The following is an 18954-nucleotide window of genomic DNA, read 5'->3' on the forward strand; positions in this document are numbered from 1 at the left end:
AAAATGTGAGTTTGTAATCTTACGGAACACATCAAATAGGGAGCCAAGATTGGGAGACTACATACAACACTGCATTCATAAAATAACACACAAAGAACGTTGGAACATATGCAAGAGGAAATTAACCACAACCAACCGATTCAATTTTCATCCAAAGAAGTTACGTTCGTAGCGCAATCCTGTCCGTCATGTAATTACCACACACTGGTATACTAAATTCATACTAACTCTCTGCGAAATCTTCCCGAAAAGAATAGCTGAGGGCTACTTTGATGATTACACCACATGCTTCACGTGGTCAACTTGGTTTACACAAAGAGTGTAACTCCACAATAACTTTGATAATTAAAATAGATTACATCGAAACGCAATTTACTAAAGAAAAACCTTGAACTGGTTACTATCGTCTTACCATTAAGCTGATGGGTCAAACAGTTATATAAGCACGTGGTACTGGTCTCGCAAAGTACACCCCACGTGGGTTGAACATAAAGAAAAGTTGCTATATTGAAAAATATTGTCAAGACGAGACGTTCTAATCTCACGCACATTCGCATTGAAGATTGATGATGCTAGTTAGAGTTACTGATCAACACGTGGTTCCACTTTACTCACAAAGTAGTGACAAAGCAACTACCGGAATATATTCTGAACTGTACACTCGAATCACACTGCGTTGCAATTTAAGATCACATTAGATATTTTAGAGCTAAACCTGAAATAAAGGTGATTAAATTTTCAGTTAGGCTGAACTTAAGAAATCCATTGTCCTACGGACTTAGCAGACACGCGCTTAGCCGGAGATCTTACCACTTCAGACGCTCGCCGCGGACAGACTGACCTGCGCTCCTACCGAGCGTGCTTTCCAGATACAAACGGAAGTGACCAGAGAGACAGCTTCCTATGCCAACATGACAAGGGACGGACAGGACCATACTAAGAATAGAAACCTCTTTGCTTCCAGAAAGCGTAGCTACCTGTTCCGATGTTGGTCCTACTGTCCTCTAGCAGACAGGCTTGTCTGCTACCATCAAGCATGCAACTAGAAATACGTTTGCTCATTCATTATTTCACACAGAAGGGAAGGGGGATGACAGTATCTTATCACATACAGTATATAAAAGAAAGCGGATGTAGGTTCCATATGAGACTGTGTGACATGAATTACATATAAACTGTGTTTTAAAGTGTAGTAGTGTGACAAATCGTTCTTGTTTCTGTGTAAAAGTCACACGTTTCACTGCTCAGTCTCCTCCCAGATAGAAACACACAGTAAATTTAGAAGAGGTATTTATGCCGTAAATGACAACAGATTTAAGAAATTAACATGAAAGGAATCCAACAGAGACCTTTCACCATTTATTTATTTTATCGTATGGTGATTTTTTTATACAATATACAGTTGATATAAGGCAAATGATTTTATACAATATACTTATGATATAAGACAAGATTAAACCTTAAAGTCCGTGTTTTTTAACCAGTTAATTAAGCTGAGCGTGAGAGTGAACAAGTCATCGGGAATTCCAGGGTATGAATGAAGTGAACAGCGTTGGACTAAATGTACAATTGTCTGCTCTTCTTGATTACATTCACACATTGGTGAACTGATGCAGCCCCATTTGTACCTGAAGTATCTACAACAACCATGTCCAGTCCTTAACCGGTTGAGGCGGCACCAAAGGTTCCTCGGTAGGTCAAAACCTTTTGGTTTCTTTGTGGGATCAAGGTGATGGGCTCTTGTTCCCAATGTTTTTGTTGACCATTCATGCTTCCAGGGGGTCGATCGTTGGTCACGTCCGTAGGAATAACCTACATTACTCTACACGTGACCCCTGGATGGTGCTAAACGAGCAACAGTGCCATAGGTGATGTACAGGGTGTCCGAAAAGTCTTCACCTGATTACACAAATTGATAATTCAGGCTAGAAGTAAGATACAAATATGAAATTTGTGTCGAATTGTTTTACAACTATACAAGTTTTTTTTTCTGTTTTAGGTTCGCAGTACGCAAGTAGTGGATGAGGTGCAGTGCCCAAGAAGCCATGTTAACCAATCAGGAGAAGGCACAGTGTGTCCTGTGGTACTGTTAGACACCATCACCAACCACAGTGCAGAGACACTTCCAGACAACATTTGGAAGGAATCCATCTGATGTCAAGAGGTTTAAAGCCAGGTATGAGAAATTCAAGAATACAGGATCGGTTGCTGACCTCCCGAGGTCTGGTCGACCAAGAACCTCAGCAGATAGGGTGGAAGCTGTAAGGCAGTCTTTTCTGCGAAGTCCGAAGAAATCGGTGCGCAGGGCCTCACGTGAATTACAGATGCTAGAAAGCTCTCTCCATGACATTTTACACAAACGTTTATTGTTTAGTGCATAGAAAGTGCATATCGTTCAGGCCTTGTTGCCCAATGACAGTACATGTCGATATGACTTTGCGGTCGAAACGCTGTCACGTATTGAGGACAGTGATGGTTATCTCAGACGAAATGCCTTTTCCGACGAAGCGACCTTTTTTGTCAGTGGAGTAGTGAATCGCCATAATGTGCGTGTTGTGTTGGCAGAAGAGCCAACACCGTGTTACTAAGGGAGGCCGAAATGCACGCGTTTTAGCTCACGCAGGCTGGCGTGAGGAGGAAAGAACTATACTGACGTGAGGTCTGGAACATGACAAGGAATTAGAACTCAGAAAGCGGACGGAATTAGTTTGATACTTAACTTTAATCCATTAATGATGAACGTCGCTCTAGACGGTACATGATTCACAATATTATATGTTCAGAATAGATTCATATTGACTGAATATGGCGCCTTGCTAGGTCGTAGCAAATGACGTAGCTGAAGGCTGTCGTCTCTGGAAATGAGTGTATGTAGACAGTCAACCATCGCTAGGAAAGTCGACTGTACAACTGGGGCGAGTGCTAGGGAGTCTCTCTAGGCTAGACCTGCCGTGTGGCGGCGCTCGGTCTGCAATCACTGATAGTGGCACACGCGGGTCCGACGTATACTAACGGACCGCGGCCGATTTAAAGGCTACCCCCTAGCAAGTGTGGTGTCTGGCGGTGATACCACAGGAAGCATTTGGGGTTCACAACCCCCTGGCGAGGTCATGGAGCGCACCAGAGGCAGTCCAAAGGTGAACGTTTGGTGCGCGCTATTGCACGATCGAATTATCGGGCCATTCTTCTTCGCTGAGGCTACCATCTGCAGTGTATCTGGACACGTTGCAACTGTATGCTGTTCCTCAGCTGCTTCAGTATAACCCCGATGTCTTGTTTCAGCAAGACGGTGGACCGCTTCATTGGGGTTTGGACGTCCGTGCCTATCTCGATATGACCTTTCCTGGGCGATGGATTGGTCGTGTTGGGCCAACGGTTTGGCCTCTGCGCTCTCGTGACATAACCCCATTAGACTTTATAAAACTTTGAACATAGCTGCTAAGGTTCAGTGACCGTGTCACATTTATATTGGAACAAATAAGCCCTCGGTCACAAATATTAAGTCAAAATTGACCTGGTTTACACGCTAGTATGAGCGTCGTCTTCAGAATTAGACTAACTGTACTAAAACATTAGGTATATAGAACATTAATAAAATTAAAGTTTGTACTGACTCGAAGAGATGCAGTACTTACAAGTCACATATTAAAAAAGATGTAAGCCGGAAAGGCGACGTCATGAACACTTGTAAGTACTGCATCTTTTCGAGTCAGTACAAACTTTAATTTTATTAATGTTCTATATATCTAATGTTTTAGTACAGTTAGTCTAATTCTGAAGACGACGCTCATACTAGCGTCGAAACCAGGTCAATTTTGACTTAATATTTGTGACCGAGGGCTTATTTGTTACAATATAACCCATTAGACTTCTTTTTATGGGGTTATGTCAAGGACGAGGTCTACCGAACACGTGTACCAGATCTTGAAACCGTGCCCAACGGATAACCACAGTCGTTGAATCGATCCCTCCAGTGATGTTGGCTAATGTGTGGACGGAAACTGAATATCGCCTAGATGTGCTACGTGCTACCAAGGGTGCTCATGTGGAAGTTTACTGATGTGTGATAAAACCTTTGCGGATGGTCCCGGCGGAGGTTCAAGTCCTCACTCGGGCGTGGATGTGTGTATTTGTCCTTAGGATAATTTAGGTTAAGTAGTGTGTAAGCTTAGGGAGTGATGACCTTAGCAGTTAAGTCCCATAAGATTTCACACAGATTTGAACATTTTTTTGAAAAAAGTTTTGATAGTTTGTTAACAATTAGACACCAGTTTCGTATTTGTATCTTACTTCTAGCCTGAGTTATCAATTTATGTAACCAGGGAAAGACTTTTCGGACACACTGTACAGTATGCCGGGAAACATAAGTAATAACCGTCCTTGTCAGGATCATCCAACTAGAGACGAGAAACTTTTGCCAACGACTAGACGTAGACGCGAAACGGCGGCCGAGTCACCCGCTGCCCGCCGGCGGCGCGGCTGCCGGCCGGGTTCGGCGCGCGGCCGCCAGGGGCGCGGCGGTCGCCCCCCTCGGCCGGCGGGGTCCTTCAGGGCGGCGACGGCGGCGCCGGCAGACGCAGCCCGCCGGTCCGGCGCTCGCCTTCGCCATGTGGAGCCGGGTGCGCGTGTGGTGCCGCGGCTCGGCGTGGGCAGCGCGAGCGCTGCCGCACCAGCACCAGAAGCAGCCGCCGCCGCCCCCGCCGCCGCCGCCGTCGCCGCGCGGCCTGCCGCTGCTCGGCACCACGCTGGACCTGCTGGCCGCCGGCGCCGCCCCCCGCCTGCACCGCTACGTCGACCGGCGGCACCGCGAGCTGGGGCCCGTCTTCCGAGACTCCATAGGGCCCGTCGACGCCGTCTTCGTCGCCGACGCCAACGAGATGCGGCGCGTCTTCTCCGTCGAGGGCCGCTACCCCGCCCACATCGTGCCCGAGTCCTGGCTGCTCTACAACGAGATCTACGGCTACAAGCGGGGGCTCTTCTTCATGTAAGTCCCGCGCGCACCACTGCCACACTTGTCATTTCTCTGAGCACGTACCTCTACACGGACGTACTTTATAGCAATGAAATTGGTACAGTATGTAAGCAGTTCACAGCATCTGCTTATCCATTATCTTCAGCTTTTTATTTATTATTATTATTTGCATTTTACAGACAATAACAGCCGGCCGAAGTGGCCGTGCGGTTAAAGGCGCTGCAGTCTGGAACCGCAAGACCGCTACGGTCGCAGGTTCGAATCCTGCCTCGGGCATGGATGTTTGTGATGTCCTTAGGTTAGTTAGGTTTAACTAGTTCTAAGTTCTAGGGGACTAATGACCTCAGCAGTTGAGTCCCATAGTGCTCAGAGCCATTTGAACATGCGTACAAGCTTACACGTTTACTTATATGCACACTCTTTGTTTCCTACAAGGAAACAAGGACGACGAGCAGCCGGCCAGTTTGGCCGAGCGGTTCTAGGCGCTACAGTCTGGAAGCGCGCGACCGCTACGGTCGCAGGTTCGAATCTTGCCTCGGGCATGGATGTGTGTGATGTCCTTCGGTTAGTTAGGTTTAAGTAGTTCTAAGTTCTAGGGGACTGATGACCTCAGATGTTAAGTCCCATAGTGCTCAGAGCCATTTGAATTTGAAGACGAGCAGCCTGATTACCAGGAAGTCATGGATCTGTTGCATCGTATTTGCTGTGTCCCAAGTCAGAACGGGCTATGCATCAGCGACAGACCCATTCAATTCTCAGTGCATTTCAAAAACGTATTCTACAATATTTCCTATGAGCCCCAGTGGATGCAAAGATGAATTACTTGCGAGAATTGTAGCTCCCAAGAACAATTGTTAGGGTGCGTCAGTATCTTTTTCGCCGACGTCATGCTTACATTGATGTCGATGGCCGTCAGTTTCAGCACATTTTGTAATATATGGCACAAATGGTATGTTCATTTCATCAGTGATGGCATTTGCAGTTATCTAATGTAAATAAAAAAAATACATATTGTTGTGTCTAGTTCATACAGCATAGACACAATGAGGTAGCTAGGTGCACGCTAAACTAACGCAGACGGGCTTGAAGTTCTGGAACATGAGACTTATTAATGAATAAGAAGAAAAGTACGTAGATGTTTGTTACTTAACTTTATTCTCTTGTTGGAATACATCTCTCTTGAATATTAGTAAGCTATAAGCACTGATACAAATGGCGCCTTGCTAGGTCGTAGCTATGGACTAAGCTGAAGGCTATTCTATCTGTCTCTCGGCAAAAGAGAGGAAGACTTGGTAGGTCTAGTCGCAAGCAATGTCGTCCGTACAACTGGGGCGAGGTCTAGTCCGTGTCTTCTGACCTGCCATGTGGTGGCGCTAGGTTTGCGATCACACAGTGGCGACACGCGGGTCCGACATGTACTAAGGACCGCGGCCGATTTAAGTTACCACCTAGCAAGTGTGGTGTCTAGCGGTGACACCACACATATGATCGTTATTTTATTCCTGTTATCTCCTTAAGCTTGCATCTTCGACCCCAGTTTCCCAGCCTCAAATTGTTCAGTGGAGCTTCCCCTACGTCCCGTTAAATTTTTGCACGCTCCTACAGAAACACCCTGTCTCCAAAATTCTACAACAGACCGACGTGAGGTCTAAAATTTTTGTGTGTTTGTTCGACGACTCCTCATGAAGACGAGAATGACCTGCTCTTTTTTGTGTCGTTAGGAACTTGAAGTACACTGATATTGTTGATCTTTATTCCTGCCAAGTTGGAAGAAATACGTATGACTGGAAGAAGAGCTGCACGGTTCGTCACGAGTTTCTTTGGTTAGCATGAGAGTCACAGAAATGTCCGACAAATTACAGTGGGGACCTAATAAGTGTATTGCAGAGCACCTTATTCACGGTGGTGAATTTAGGGAAGAAATTGGGCAGGTATAGAATGACAACATCAGTCTTTCACCCGAATATCATCCGTAAATCGGACAGAGTGATGGCGAATGGTGATAGTCTGATACTAATAGAAGGTTTCAGAAGGCGACTGTGTGAAAACTACAAGACACACAGAAAAGAGACCGATAGGAGTGCGTAGAGTATCGCCCAAAGTTTCTACTAACAGTACGTGTGCTCAGTACAAATACTGTGCGTGACGTGGGAAACGTCAGTACGTGCTTCGAATTCACTGAAGTCGCTGGCACAAATTGCGTGGTTAGGCGCGACGGCTGCCCGCTTAGGAAAGTTGTTCACTGGGATGCCTATGCACAGGCGCGAACTAACTCAATGGCACAATACGGAGCCGTCAGTTTGTCTGCCTGATCTGACGCGGCTGCTCCGTAGCGTAAACACTCCACGGCGCCTGTTACGTGTCGACATTTGGAGAGGTGCTCTGCCCACTGTCTTTTTCACTGTGCCTTGCAGTTTTCACGCAGCCGTCTTTTGAACCTCCTGAGGTACTTGGAAGTAACCCTACATGTATGAACCCTGTGCCGCGCAGAGTATAGTCGGTTTCGCAGTACTGGTTTCGAGCACATGAGTCACGGGGAGTCGTACGACGTCACTCACGAGGGATCTGCGTGAACTCGAACTTTGGGAAACGCACGAAACTGTGATTAGGATGCGGCACTCGTCCCAAAAGTAGCGTGATTAGCCATTCGTATGTAAAACGGCTCGTATTGCCACGAGATACATTTGAAAGATCACGTATTGAAACTCTAATATCGCAGTTTTGGTAACATTGAGAAACAAAATTTCGCTATAATAGGGTGAAAAATACTCATATTCCAGTGTCGTTGAATTTACCTCTGCTTAAAATAATTACAAAGACTGAACAACAAACTGTTTCTGCTGACCTGATAAACGTTTCACAGCTATTCTGTCTTCAAAGTGCCAGTGTGGGATGTCAGTGAACTGGTCAAAGCAAACAGGGACGGATCAATATGCTCATCTGACTAACGCCTCTTTTCCGCATTCAACGTCACTTCCGCCTAATATGAAATGTCACACTAATTACATTTTCAAATTATGATTTTGGTATGTCAGTGTCATAAACTGCCTTTTGCGTAGCATATTGTAACATAGTATTATACACTGAGCTGAGACGGCTCATAGGATACCACCTAATCTCGTGTTGTTTTTGCCCAGCATTATATAGCTGCCCGATGTGAGACAACAAGTCGTTGGAGGTCCCCTACAGAAATAGTCAGCCACACTGCCTCTATATCCCTCCGTAATTGCGAAAGAGTTGCCGGTGCGGGATGTTGTGCAAGAATTTGTCTCTCGATTATGCGCCATAAATGTTCGATGGGATTCATGTCGGGCGATCTGTGTGGCCAGATCACTTGCTTGAACTGTCCAGATTGTTCTTCAAAGCAATGGCGAACAACTGTGGCCCAGTGCCATTACATCGTCGTCTGGGAACATGAACTCCGTGAATGGCTGAAAATGCTATCCAAGTAATCGAACATAACCATTTCCAGTTAGTGATCGATTCAGTTGGACTAGAGAACCAAATACATTCCGTGGAAACACTGCTCTTACCGTTACGAAGGTACCACCAGCTTGCGCAGCGTCTTGTTGACAACTTGTACCCATGGCTTTCTTGGGTTTGCGCCACACTAGAACCCTACCATGAGGTCTTAGCAATTGAAATCGGAACTCATATGACCAGGACAAGGTTTTCCAATCGCCTAGGGTCCGGCCGGCTAACTGCAATTACCATTGCGCGTTCAAAGACTGTTAAATGCCGTCGTGCTGCCATTTTTACGTCAAAAACCTTTTCACGTGAATCCCCCGGCTACAAGTGGCAGCTCCGCCAATGCGCTGCTCTTGTATACCTCGTGTACACAATGCTACCGCCATCTGGATGTGTGCGTACCACTATCGGATGAGTTTTGTCTCCTCGCTGTACTTCGGTGCAGAACGTTGATTGTACAGCACAGACTTAAGTCTGATTATGAAGTGGCAGTTGTGTAATTTCACTTGTGCTTTTTCACACTCTAGTCTTAGAACGTTCACGGCCCTTGTCTTTTTTAAAAGAAGTACATATCAAGATGTAGGCAATATTTTGTTATCTTCAGTGTGTTTTTGGTCGTACGCTATCGACATTCTGTGTCTTCGCGTTACCAGAGTTACTCTCTTATCCGTTGAATAGTTAATCCTTCAATTTTCTCTCGTGGTAACACGCACGATTTCTTTTTGATTTATATATTTTTTTGCTCGCAAATGGCTGATACTCCTGTTTTTGCGCTGACCGATTTCAATTCTGAGCACATTTTGGAGCCCCGATGAGCAGCGGAGATGTGTCTGGAGACACCCCGAACAGCGGTACGATGCTGACTGCCGCTCGCCTTGAGGCCCAACAAGCTGGACTGATGGTCTGGGATGCCATTTCATTTCATAGTAGCATCCCTTTGGCAGCGCGCTATTAGCTGAGCGGTCTGAGGCGCTGCGCTGCAGTCACGGACTGTGCGGCTGGTCCCGGCGGAGGTTCGAGTCCTCCCTCAGGCAAGGGCGTGTGTGTTTGTCCTTAGGATAATTTAGGCTAAGTAGTGTGTAAGCTTAGGGACTGATGACCTTAGAAGTTAAGTCCCATAAGATTTCACACACATTTTTTGATCCCTTTCGCTGTCACTCGCAGCACCGTTACAGAACACCGATTCGACGACGATACCCTACTCCCCATTTTCTTGCCCCTCATACCAAACAAACCGGTGCGCACATTTCAGGAAGATAACACGGCGGCAGTTTCTGCCGCTTGTCTTCGTTCTTTCGACGCGCTACCTCGGCCAGTAAGGTCGCTGGATCTCTCCCCAGTTGAGAAGGATTGGAGCGCTGTGGACAGTATCCACCAACCAGCTGGGGACGTTGGTGATCTAACGTGCCAATTGGACAGAATCTGGCACGGTATCCCTCAGGAGGACAGCCAGCAACTCTGTCAGTGAATGCCAACACGAATGACTGCTTGCACAAGGGCTAGAGACGGACCAACGCGTTATGACTTGCTCAGTTTGTGCAGCTCATTCTCTGGAACAATCACTCAGTTTTTACGGAGTTTTAATCATCTACGTATATCTACATCTACATGTCTACATCTACATGGATACTCTGCAAATCACATTTAAGTGCTTGGCAGAGGCTTCATCGAACCACCTTCACAATTCTCTATTATTCCAATCTGGTATACCGCGTGGAAAAAATGAACACCTATATCTTTCTCTACCAGATCTGATTTCCCTTATTTTATCGTGGTGATCGTTCCGTCCTGTGTAGGTCGGTGTAAACAATATATTTTCGCATTCGGAGGAGAAGGTTGGTGATTGGAATTTCGTGAGAAGATTCCGTCGCAACGAAAAACGTCTTTCTTTTAATGATTTCCAGCCCAAATCCTGTATCATTTCTGTGACATTCTCTCCTATATTTCGCGATAATACAAAACGTGCTCCCTTTCTTTGAATTTTTTCGATGTACTCCGTCAGACCTACCTGATAAGGATCCCACACCGCGCAGCAGTATTCTAAAAGAGGACGGACACGCGCAGTGTAGACAGTCTCTTCAGTAGATCTGTTACATTTTTTAAGTGTCCTGCCAATAAAGCGCAGTCTTTGGTTAGCCTTCCCCACAACGTTGTCTATGTGTTCCTACCAATTTAATTTGTTCCTAATCGTAATACCTAGGTATTTAGTTGAATTTGCGGCTTCTAGATTAGACTGATTTATCGTCTAACCGAAGTTTAACGAATTCCTTTTAGCACTCATGTGGATGACCTCACACTTTTCGTTATTTAGGGTCACCATTCAGATATCTTTTCTAAATCGTTTTGCAATTTGTTTTGATCTTCCGATGATTTTGTTAGTCTATAAACGACAGCGTCATCTGAAAACAACCGAAGACGGCTGCTCAGATTGTCTCGAGAACCGTTTATATAGATAAGGAACAGCAAAGGGCCTATAACACTACCTTGAGGAACGCCAGAAATCACTTCCGTTTTATTTGATGACTTTCCGTGAATTACTACGAACTGTGACCTCTCTGACAGGAAATCACAAATCCAGTCACATAACTGAGACGATATTCCGTATGCACGCAATTTCACTACGAGCCACTTGTGTGGTGCAGTATCAAAAGCCTTCCGGAAATCCGGAAATACGGTATCGATCTGAAATCCCTTGTCAAAAGCACTCAACAAAAGCAAACAGGAACGATGTTATCTAAACCCATGTTGACTGTGTTTCAGTAGACCGTTTTCTTCCAGGTAATTCATAATGTTCGAACACAATATATGTTCTAGAATCCTGCTGCATATCGACGTTAACGACATGGACCTGTAATTTAGTGGATTACTCCTGTTACCTTTCTTCAATATTGGTGTGACCTGTGCAACTTTCCAGTCTTTGGGTTCGGATCTTTCGGCGAGCGAGCGGTTGTATATGATTGTTAAGTATGGGGCTAATGCATCAGCATAGTCCGAAAGGAACATAATTGGTATACAGTCTGGACCAGAAGACTTGCTTTTATTAAGTGATTTAAGTTGTTTCGCTACTCCGAGGATACTTACTTCTACGTTGCTCATGTTGGCTGCTGTTCTCGGTTCGAGTTCTGGAATGTTTACTTCATCTTCTTTTGTATGTGTTTACGAAATTATAATTTAAATCATTTGTTTTTCTGTACATGTACAGGACATTTACTGATTTGCGACACGTTTGGATAATTCCTTCCGGGTGTGTCGTTTTATTTACTTATTTATTTACTTTTTATTAGAGTGTATATATATGTTCGTTTTTAATGTTTTTAGAATATTTTCGTGTTAATTATTACAAGAGGTAATTTATTCTTCCAGCACGATTTGATTTTCTGTACCGGTAAAGCATGATAATAAAACCTTCTGGAAACTTGCCGACGGAAGATAAACTGTAGCTAATGAGAAATAACGTTTTGACATTTGCTTCCCTTGTTCTTGACTTACATCGAACTTTTTCGTAGCCATCACTGTAAGACGTACATTAATTCAGCTCACCGATGATCCGGATACCCGGTCACTCTGTGAACTAGTGCTAGAATACGAATAAAGAGATCTGCATTTCGACCCTCAGTCACTCGTGGGATCTTTATCTGTCACTTACCGTTTATGTCAAATCTGGAAACGTTTGTTGATGTGAAAATTGTATAGTTTCACCGTAATTCAGAGTCCACGTTTGGGCTGTAGGTTCGCCTAAAACTGGATTGGTAAGTCAGTTCAAACGGGAGCATACTAGATCCTAGTAATGCTGCGCAGTGTTCAAAATAATCTTCTGGTTTATAGGAGTTTCATTCGATACAGTAAGCTCCCGTTTCCTAACAACTATGTAACTACTTTATTCCCGTACACAGTTTTCTCGGTGTTCCTGACGGCGAGTGTCTTTGGAAGCTCGTATTTTATTTCAGACAAGGCGCCCCTTGAATACCGAAATATATTTGAAAATGAAGCAGATCGCGTAAATACTGTATGTGAAATGCAACTCTGATACAAATCGTATAATGTGAAGACAACTTTCAGCGTAAAACGTCTACGGTAAAGTACGGCAGGGTAGCAGGGACAGTTCCGTAGCGGGTTCCGGACATAGGTCGGCGGTGGCAGTGGGACGCCTTTGCGGTGTTCAATAAACAGCTGATTGACTTTCCGGAGTTAACGACCTTTCATGCGCGCCTGCGCCGAGAAGAGAAAGGCTGGTGTTTACGGAAGTGATTTGGCGATTCTTAATTGGCGGAGTTCTGCAGTTGTTTACTACATCACTGTCGAGCGATATAAGCTGGACCTCAAAGAAGGAATTGTGCCGCCTCCGCGAATGGAGTGGGGGGGGGGGGGGGTGAGGGGAATCTTGTGCGACTCGTTCCTTCTGATATCGACGCTTTGACGGGAAACTTGTCTCTTTCTGCTGCCGTAGTGCGAGTCTATCCGTTTCGAACGGGCGCTACGACATTTGAAACTAATTTGGTTCTTTCTGTCTTGAAAAATATAAAACATACAAAAATACGTTTTGCGCCAGTTTGGTGATGAATAACGTAGTATCAATCGTTGTAAACTTATGACGTGCTCTGACGGTACGATTCGGTCAAAATGTCCGTCGTGTTTTACTCGTTATTTGCTACGTCTTATTAGAGAAATAGCTGTGGCTAGTAAACTTATTTGCAATTTTCGTGACTGATATTTCATCCTCTGTAAAGCAACCTGTGTGAAATCTGTCAACTTTAACTCTTTGAGTTACGACACTAAGGAGAAACACAGTTGTGGTTCTTTAGCATCTTCCAGAGTAATTCGTGACGAAATAGTTTGCAAGCGAACAATGATTCTGCAAGTGACTGCATTGTCATAATCAGATGAATGATGGCGTCGTAGTCGTTTGCCGAAATACTGCGCCGGACACTGACCTCGGGCCGTTCACGCGTGAATTATTTCGTCAAAAAACAAAATCCGTGTAAAATTTCCAGAATCATCGAAATGCTGATGTTTAAAAGGCGAAAGTGCAATGAGGTTTATTGAAAACGTTTGAAAATGGGCAGACAGGCGTCTGCTGATGGCAGTCCCGCCATGTACAGTGGCGACTGCGCAGGAGTGATGTGCAGGGAGCACTTGAAATCCCGCTGACGTAGACGCTATTTGGCGCAAGATGCGTATGGATTAATTCGCAGAGGAGTTCAGACCCAGAACGGAAGCGGATCCGAGCCGGAATTAATAGTTCACACAACTGCTTCTCGTCAGCCGTGAAATTTCGATCAAGTGTGAGCACTCACGAGTAGGCCTACTTAAGGACGAGGTTTAGGTTGAACTGTTCGGCTTCAGATGAAGATCTGCGTGGTGAAATAATACTTAAAATGGGTTCAAGCCGTTCACTACTAAAAATCACTGCATTTCTTCTATTTGAATTTCCAGATGATGATACACGATTTGAAGTTGTTTGCAAACTCTATCACTGACATTATATATATATATATATATATATATATATATATATATATAATGTCCACATAACATCTTTTCTTTATTTGTGTGTGAGGAATGTTTCCTGAAAGTTTGGCCGTGCCTTTTTGTAACACCCTGTATATATAATATATATATGAAGTTTTTCAGATGTGATGGTCAATAGCATGGTCAAATAGTCAGAAATATGACAGGAATGATCATTGGAAATAGAAATAACAAATAACCATGGGCTGCCGAACAGTGTGGCCTAGCGAATCTAGACGCTTCAGTCTGGACCCGCGCGACCGCTACGGTCGCAGGTTCGAATCCTGCCTCTGGCATGGATGTGTGTGATGTCCTTAGGTTAGTTAGGTTTAAGTAGTTCTAAGTTCTAGGGCACTGATGACCTCCGATGTTAAGTCCCATAGTGCTCAGAGCCATTTGCTTTGAACCAAACATGGGCTCTAAAACGCATATATTAAGAGCTATGAGCAATTCTCTTCTATTGCGAGGTCTTTGCTTTCCGTATTTTGGGACGTGGTACTACGAATAAAAACAAGAAAAAAATGTCCAGTAAACATTAAAATGTGTACCTTAAAAGTTATGAGTACTTGTTCAGTAGAAGAATTGTGTTTCAAAGTAGCGAAGGTGAACAAGTGCGACTGTAGAGGTCAGTGTTACGCCAAGCCCAGTCGTTGCAGATGCTTCAAACTAAGAGCAAACGCGCAAGCAAGCGCCGATATGTCTCGTCGACGTCCAAGGACGCAGTATCAGCATGTGAGTGAGTTCGACCGGGGCAGAACGATAGGTCTCCGGGAAACATTTTTGTGTACACCGCTGCGGTTATAGAGCACGGTGCTACGACAGTGAAGTGTGTGTGAAACCAGTGGATAGGAGAGGGTGGTACATGGCAACGAGCGCGTACTGGACCACGCAGTATGTGACTGCTGTGCAGGACGACCGCCATTTTATCCGCATGGCCGTAACCGACAGAACAGCTGCATTCGCAGTGTTGGCTCAACTCGTAACAGTGGAAGGGGGGTGTAAAGTGTCTGCGTTTACGGGTCTACTACATATGCTGAAGAACACGGATACCGTTGCGTCGACACAGGCTGCAGTGGGCAGAACGTGAGCGCCGACGATGGCTTGCAGAGTGGCAGGCGTTTCAGAAGTGACGGTCAATAATTCACACATGGAAAGTACAGGCCAAAAGTACCTAAAAAGCTCCAATAAACATGAATCTGCAAATCATCCGTTGGCGAGGTATCCCATTAGTTCCGAGTTGGGAACCAATTGTAAACGCCCCTGGATACCGCTATATTTACGTTGGTATATCAAGGTTTGGGATAGACTATCTGTGTGTTTACGCATGCGCAACTTCTTCCCTTTACCCTCCGTGCACTGTGGCGTACCGGCCGCGCAATCAGTTACGTAGGTGGAAACACCATGGACAGAGGTTGCTCCAATGAAGAGTACGCTGATATGCACTGTCTGTATGGCACAGCGAATAGCAGTGCCCTTGAGACTGCACGAGTGTATGAAGGTTTTCCTCTCAGCAGGCAGCCCGACAGGCGTACATTTAGCCGGATACTTCAGCGCCTCAGAGAGCTTGGGAGTTTCGCATACCATGTACGAGAAGGCCGACCCAGATCCATTACACCCGATGTTGAGGGAAGGGTGTTACGCATTGTACACGGACGTCCGAGTCCTTCAACAAGGAGGATTGCTACCCAAGAGCGTGTCCTGAGGTAGGCAGTGTGGGGCGGAGTTTACATTGGCAAGTACTCTATCCATATCATCTAGAGCGTGTGCAGGCCCTCAGCACTGCAGACTTCCCTCCTAGAGATAATTTCTGCCAATTAGTGGAACAGCAGTGCACCCTGAATGCCCTGTTTATAAGCAGTATTCTGTTCACGGATGAGGCTAGATTTACCCGTGACGGTATTTTTAACTACCATAACTGTCGAATTTGGGCCGACGTCAGTTCTAATGTAACACACGTATCACGACTCCAGCAGCGTTATTCGTTGAACGTCTGGGCAGGACTGCTCGAGCACCGCATAATTGGACCACACTTCCTACCACAGAGGCTAACCGGACAGCAGTACTAGCGGTTTCTACGAACTGCACTTCCAGATCTACATGATGGTGTCCCACTGAACCAACGGCTCAACATGTGGTTCAAGCATGGCGGTGCTCCAGCACATTTTCATTTCCGATTGCGCTGGCTTCTAGCTCGGACGAATGGTCTACATTGGTAGGTAGAGCCTATGCCATGGTCTCCTAGGTCTGCGGATTTAAATCCCGAGTATTTCTGTGTGTGGGGTGATGTCAAAAGCCTGGTCTAGGCTACTGGGGTCAACTCTCTTGAGGAATTACGCTTGCAGACTAAAGCATCCTTCCATCTTTTACAGAATTCCCCAGTGCTGCCTGAGAGGATTCGCAACTCATTTCAGAGACGAATACAATGTTACATTCAGACGCGTGGACAACATTTCTAACACCTACAGGGTGGCGCGCGAAATGTGTTACCAATTGTTTCTCTCACAATTTACGACGCACATTAGATATCCCCCTGGGATCTCTACAGCAGTACCAGCAGAGCTTCGAAAAACTAATGAGTTACGAAATGACGTGTAATTCACGATACTGCCGCTAGGAGACTAGTAAGCAGCAATGGCTGACAATGGAAGACGGCAACGATCGGCAATTGTATTACTTTTTCATGAAACGAAAAGCCTTGTTGTGACTCAGAGGCGTTTTCGACAACAGTTTAACACACGATGGGTCCCTTGCAAGACCATCCACAGGTTGTACGATAGATTTGTACAGGAAGGAACAGTATTGGAAGCGAAGCGACCTCGGCCTAAGCCTGTTTGTTCGCCGGAGAATATTGAAGCGGTACGAGTTGCTGTACAGAGAAGTCCCGGGAAATCGTGTTGAAAGGCAGCAGTACAACTGGGAATATCCAGACGCTCCGTTCAACGCATTCTTAAAAGTGATCTCCATATGTACCCATACAAGATGACCTGTGCACAGAAGCTCATTGAAGAACATAAGCAGCAGAGACTAGTGTTTGCTCAGTGGGCGGAGGATAGGGGAGAAACTCTCAACAACGTTTGGTTTTCAGACGAGGCGCATTTTCATTTAGACGGTGTGGTTAACAAACAAAATGTACGCTTTTGGACCACTGAAAACCCACAAGTGCTTCATGAACGACAACATTATGCTCCGCGGATTACAGCGTGGGCAGCAATTTCCAGTCACGGACTTACTGGACCCTTTTTCTTTGAAGATACTGTGAACAGCGAGCGTTATTTGAGCATGCTTCGCAATAGCTTCATTCCACAGCTTCTTGCTACTGCCTTGCCCTTCAACACGCAGTGGTTCATGCAAGATGGACCAAGGCCACATACTGCAAACACTGTGTTGGAGTTTTTACACGAGCATTTCGACATGCGGATCATTTCACTCAGGTTTCCAGGTCGCTTCAATGAGGGACAAAATTGGTCCCCCAAGAGTCCAGACCTTAATCCATGTGACTTTTCTTTGGGGGCACCTAAAGGAAAAATTTTTTCCGAAACGTCCACGTGATGTAATGGAGCTCAGACGACTTATTCTTCAAACTTGCAGTGAAATTACGGAAGACATGTGCCGTAGGGTAGTCACTAAGTTCAGTGTTCGTTTGAAGGAAGTTAGGAAACGAAATGGTGGACATATTGAGCATGTGCTGAGCTAGAACAAATCTCCATGGACGGCTCTTCATTGTAGTATATGTTCCTTTCAGTTTGTATTGCCGATAAAGTTTATATTCAAAAACAAAATGGTAACACATTTCGTGCGCCACCCTGTACCGTGTGTTCACCGACACTGGTAAGACGGGCGACAGAGAATGTATCTTGACAGCGCTTGATTTGTGGAACTTTCTAGGTGCTTTTGGCCTGTACTTTCCATGTATGAATTAGTGACCATCACTTCTGAAACAGCCTGTATAGTGATCTCTACCGAGTCCCGCTTCAGCTTCTCCTACAGTGATGACCGCGTACGTGTTCGATGCTACCGTGGAGAACGCAGTCGCCGGGCGAGACTGCATTGCAGCGGACAAACGCCAAGCGTGAAAATTTGGGACGCATTGGCTACCACATGCGATAGCGCCTGCCACCTATTAAGGACAACCTGAACTGCAGCCGCTTCAGCAGGGAGGTTTCAGAGGCCAGGGCACTCGCTGCCCGTCCTGTAGCCACCTCCGCGTGCCGTATTTTATCATGAGAAAGCCTGGCCCCATACGGCGAGGAATACTCAAGGTTTCATCGAAGGAAGATCGTGAGGACTTCCACCATGGCCTGTACGTTCGGCTTATACAGGGTGGTCCATTGATAGTGACCGGGCCAAATATCTCACGAAATAAGCATCAAACGAAAAAACTACAAAGAACGAAACTCGTCTAGCTTGAAGGGGGAAACCAGATGGCGCTGTGGTTGGCCCGATAGATGGCGCTGCCATAGGTCAAACGGATATCAACTGCTTTTTTTTTTAAAATAGGAACCCCCATTTTTTATTACATATTCGTGTAGTACGTAAAGATATATGAATGTTTTGGTTGCACCACATTTTTCGCTTTGTGATAGATGGCGCTGTAATAGTCACAAACGTATAAGTACGTGGTATGACTTCTGAAATTTTCCCGGCGTATTTCTTCTTCTAATAATTTCCGGGTATGCAGCCGGATCCCGTCGACATTCTGCCACGGTATCACGTAACATTACGCCAGTGCGGACGGTATTTGCTTCGTGATACATTATCCGTGTTAAAATGGACCGTTTACCAATTGCGGAGAAGGTCGATATCGTGTTGATGTATGGCTATTGTGATCAAAATGCCCAACGGGCGTGTGCTATGTATGCTGCTTGGTATCCTGGACGACATCATCCAAGTGTCCGGACCGTTCGCCGGATAGTTACGTTATTTGAGGAAACAGGAAGTGTTCAGCCACATGTGAAACGTCAACCACGACCTGCAACAAATGATGATGTGCAAGTAGGTGTTTTAGC

General features: G+C 45.5%; 1 protein-coding gene across 1 annotated transcript in view; it reads left to right on the plus strand.

Moving 5' to 3' along the window:
* LOC126234282 (cytochrome P450 315a1, mitochondrial) overlaps positions 1 to 18954 on the plus strand; it is a 177981-nt gene that overhangs the window by 19549 nt on the left and 139478 nt on the right. Inside the window, exon 2 of the mRNA XM_049942972.1 lies at positions 4388 to 4984. Within this exon, the coding sequence (XP_049798929.1) occupies positions 4388 to 4984 (597 nt within the window). The remainder of the gene's footprint in view (positions 1 to 4387; positions 4985 to 18954) is intronic.

Source organism: Schistocerca nitens, chromosome 1, assembly GCF_023898315.1.
Source record: "Schistocerca nitens isolate TAMUIC-IGC-003100 chromosome 1, iqSchNite1.1, whole genome shotgun sequence".
Taxonomy (NCBI): Eukaryota; Metazoa; Arthropoda; class Insecta; order Orthoptera; family Acrididae; genus Schistocerca; species Schistocerca nitens.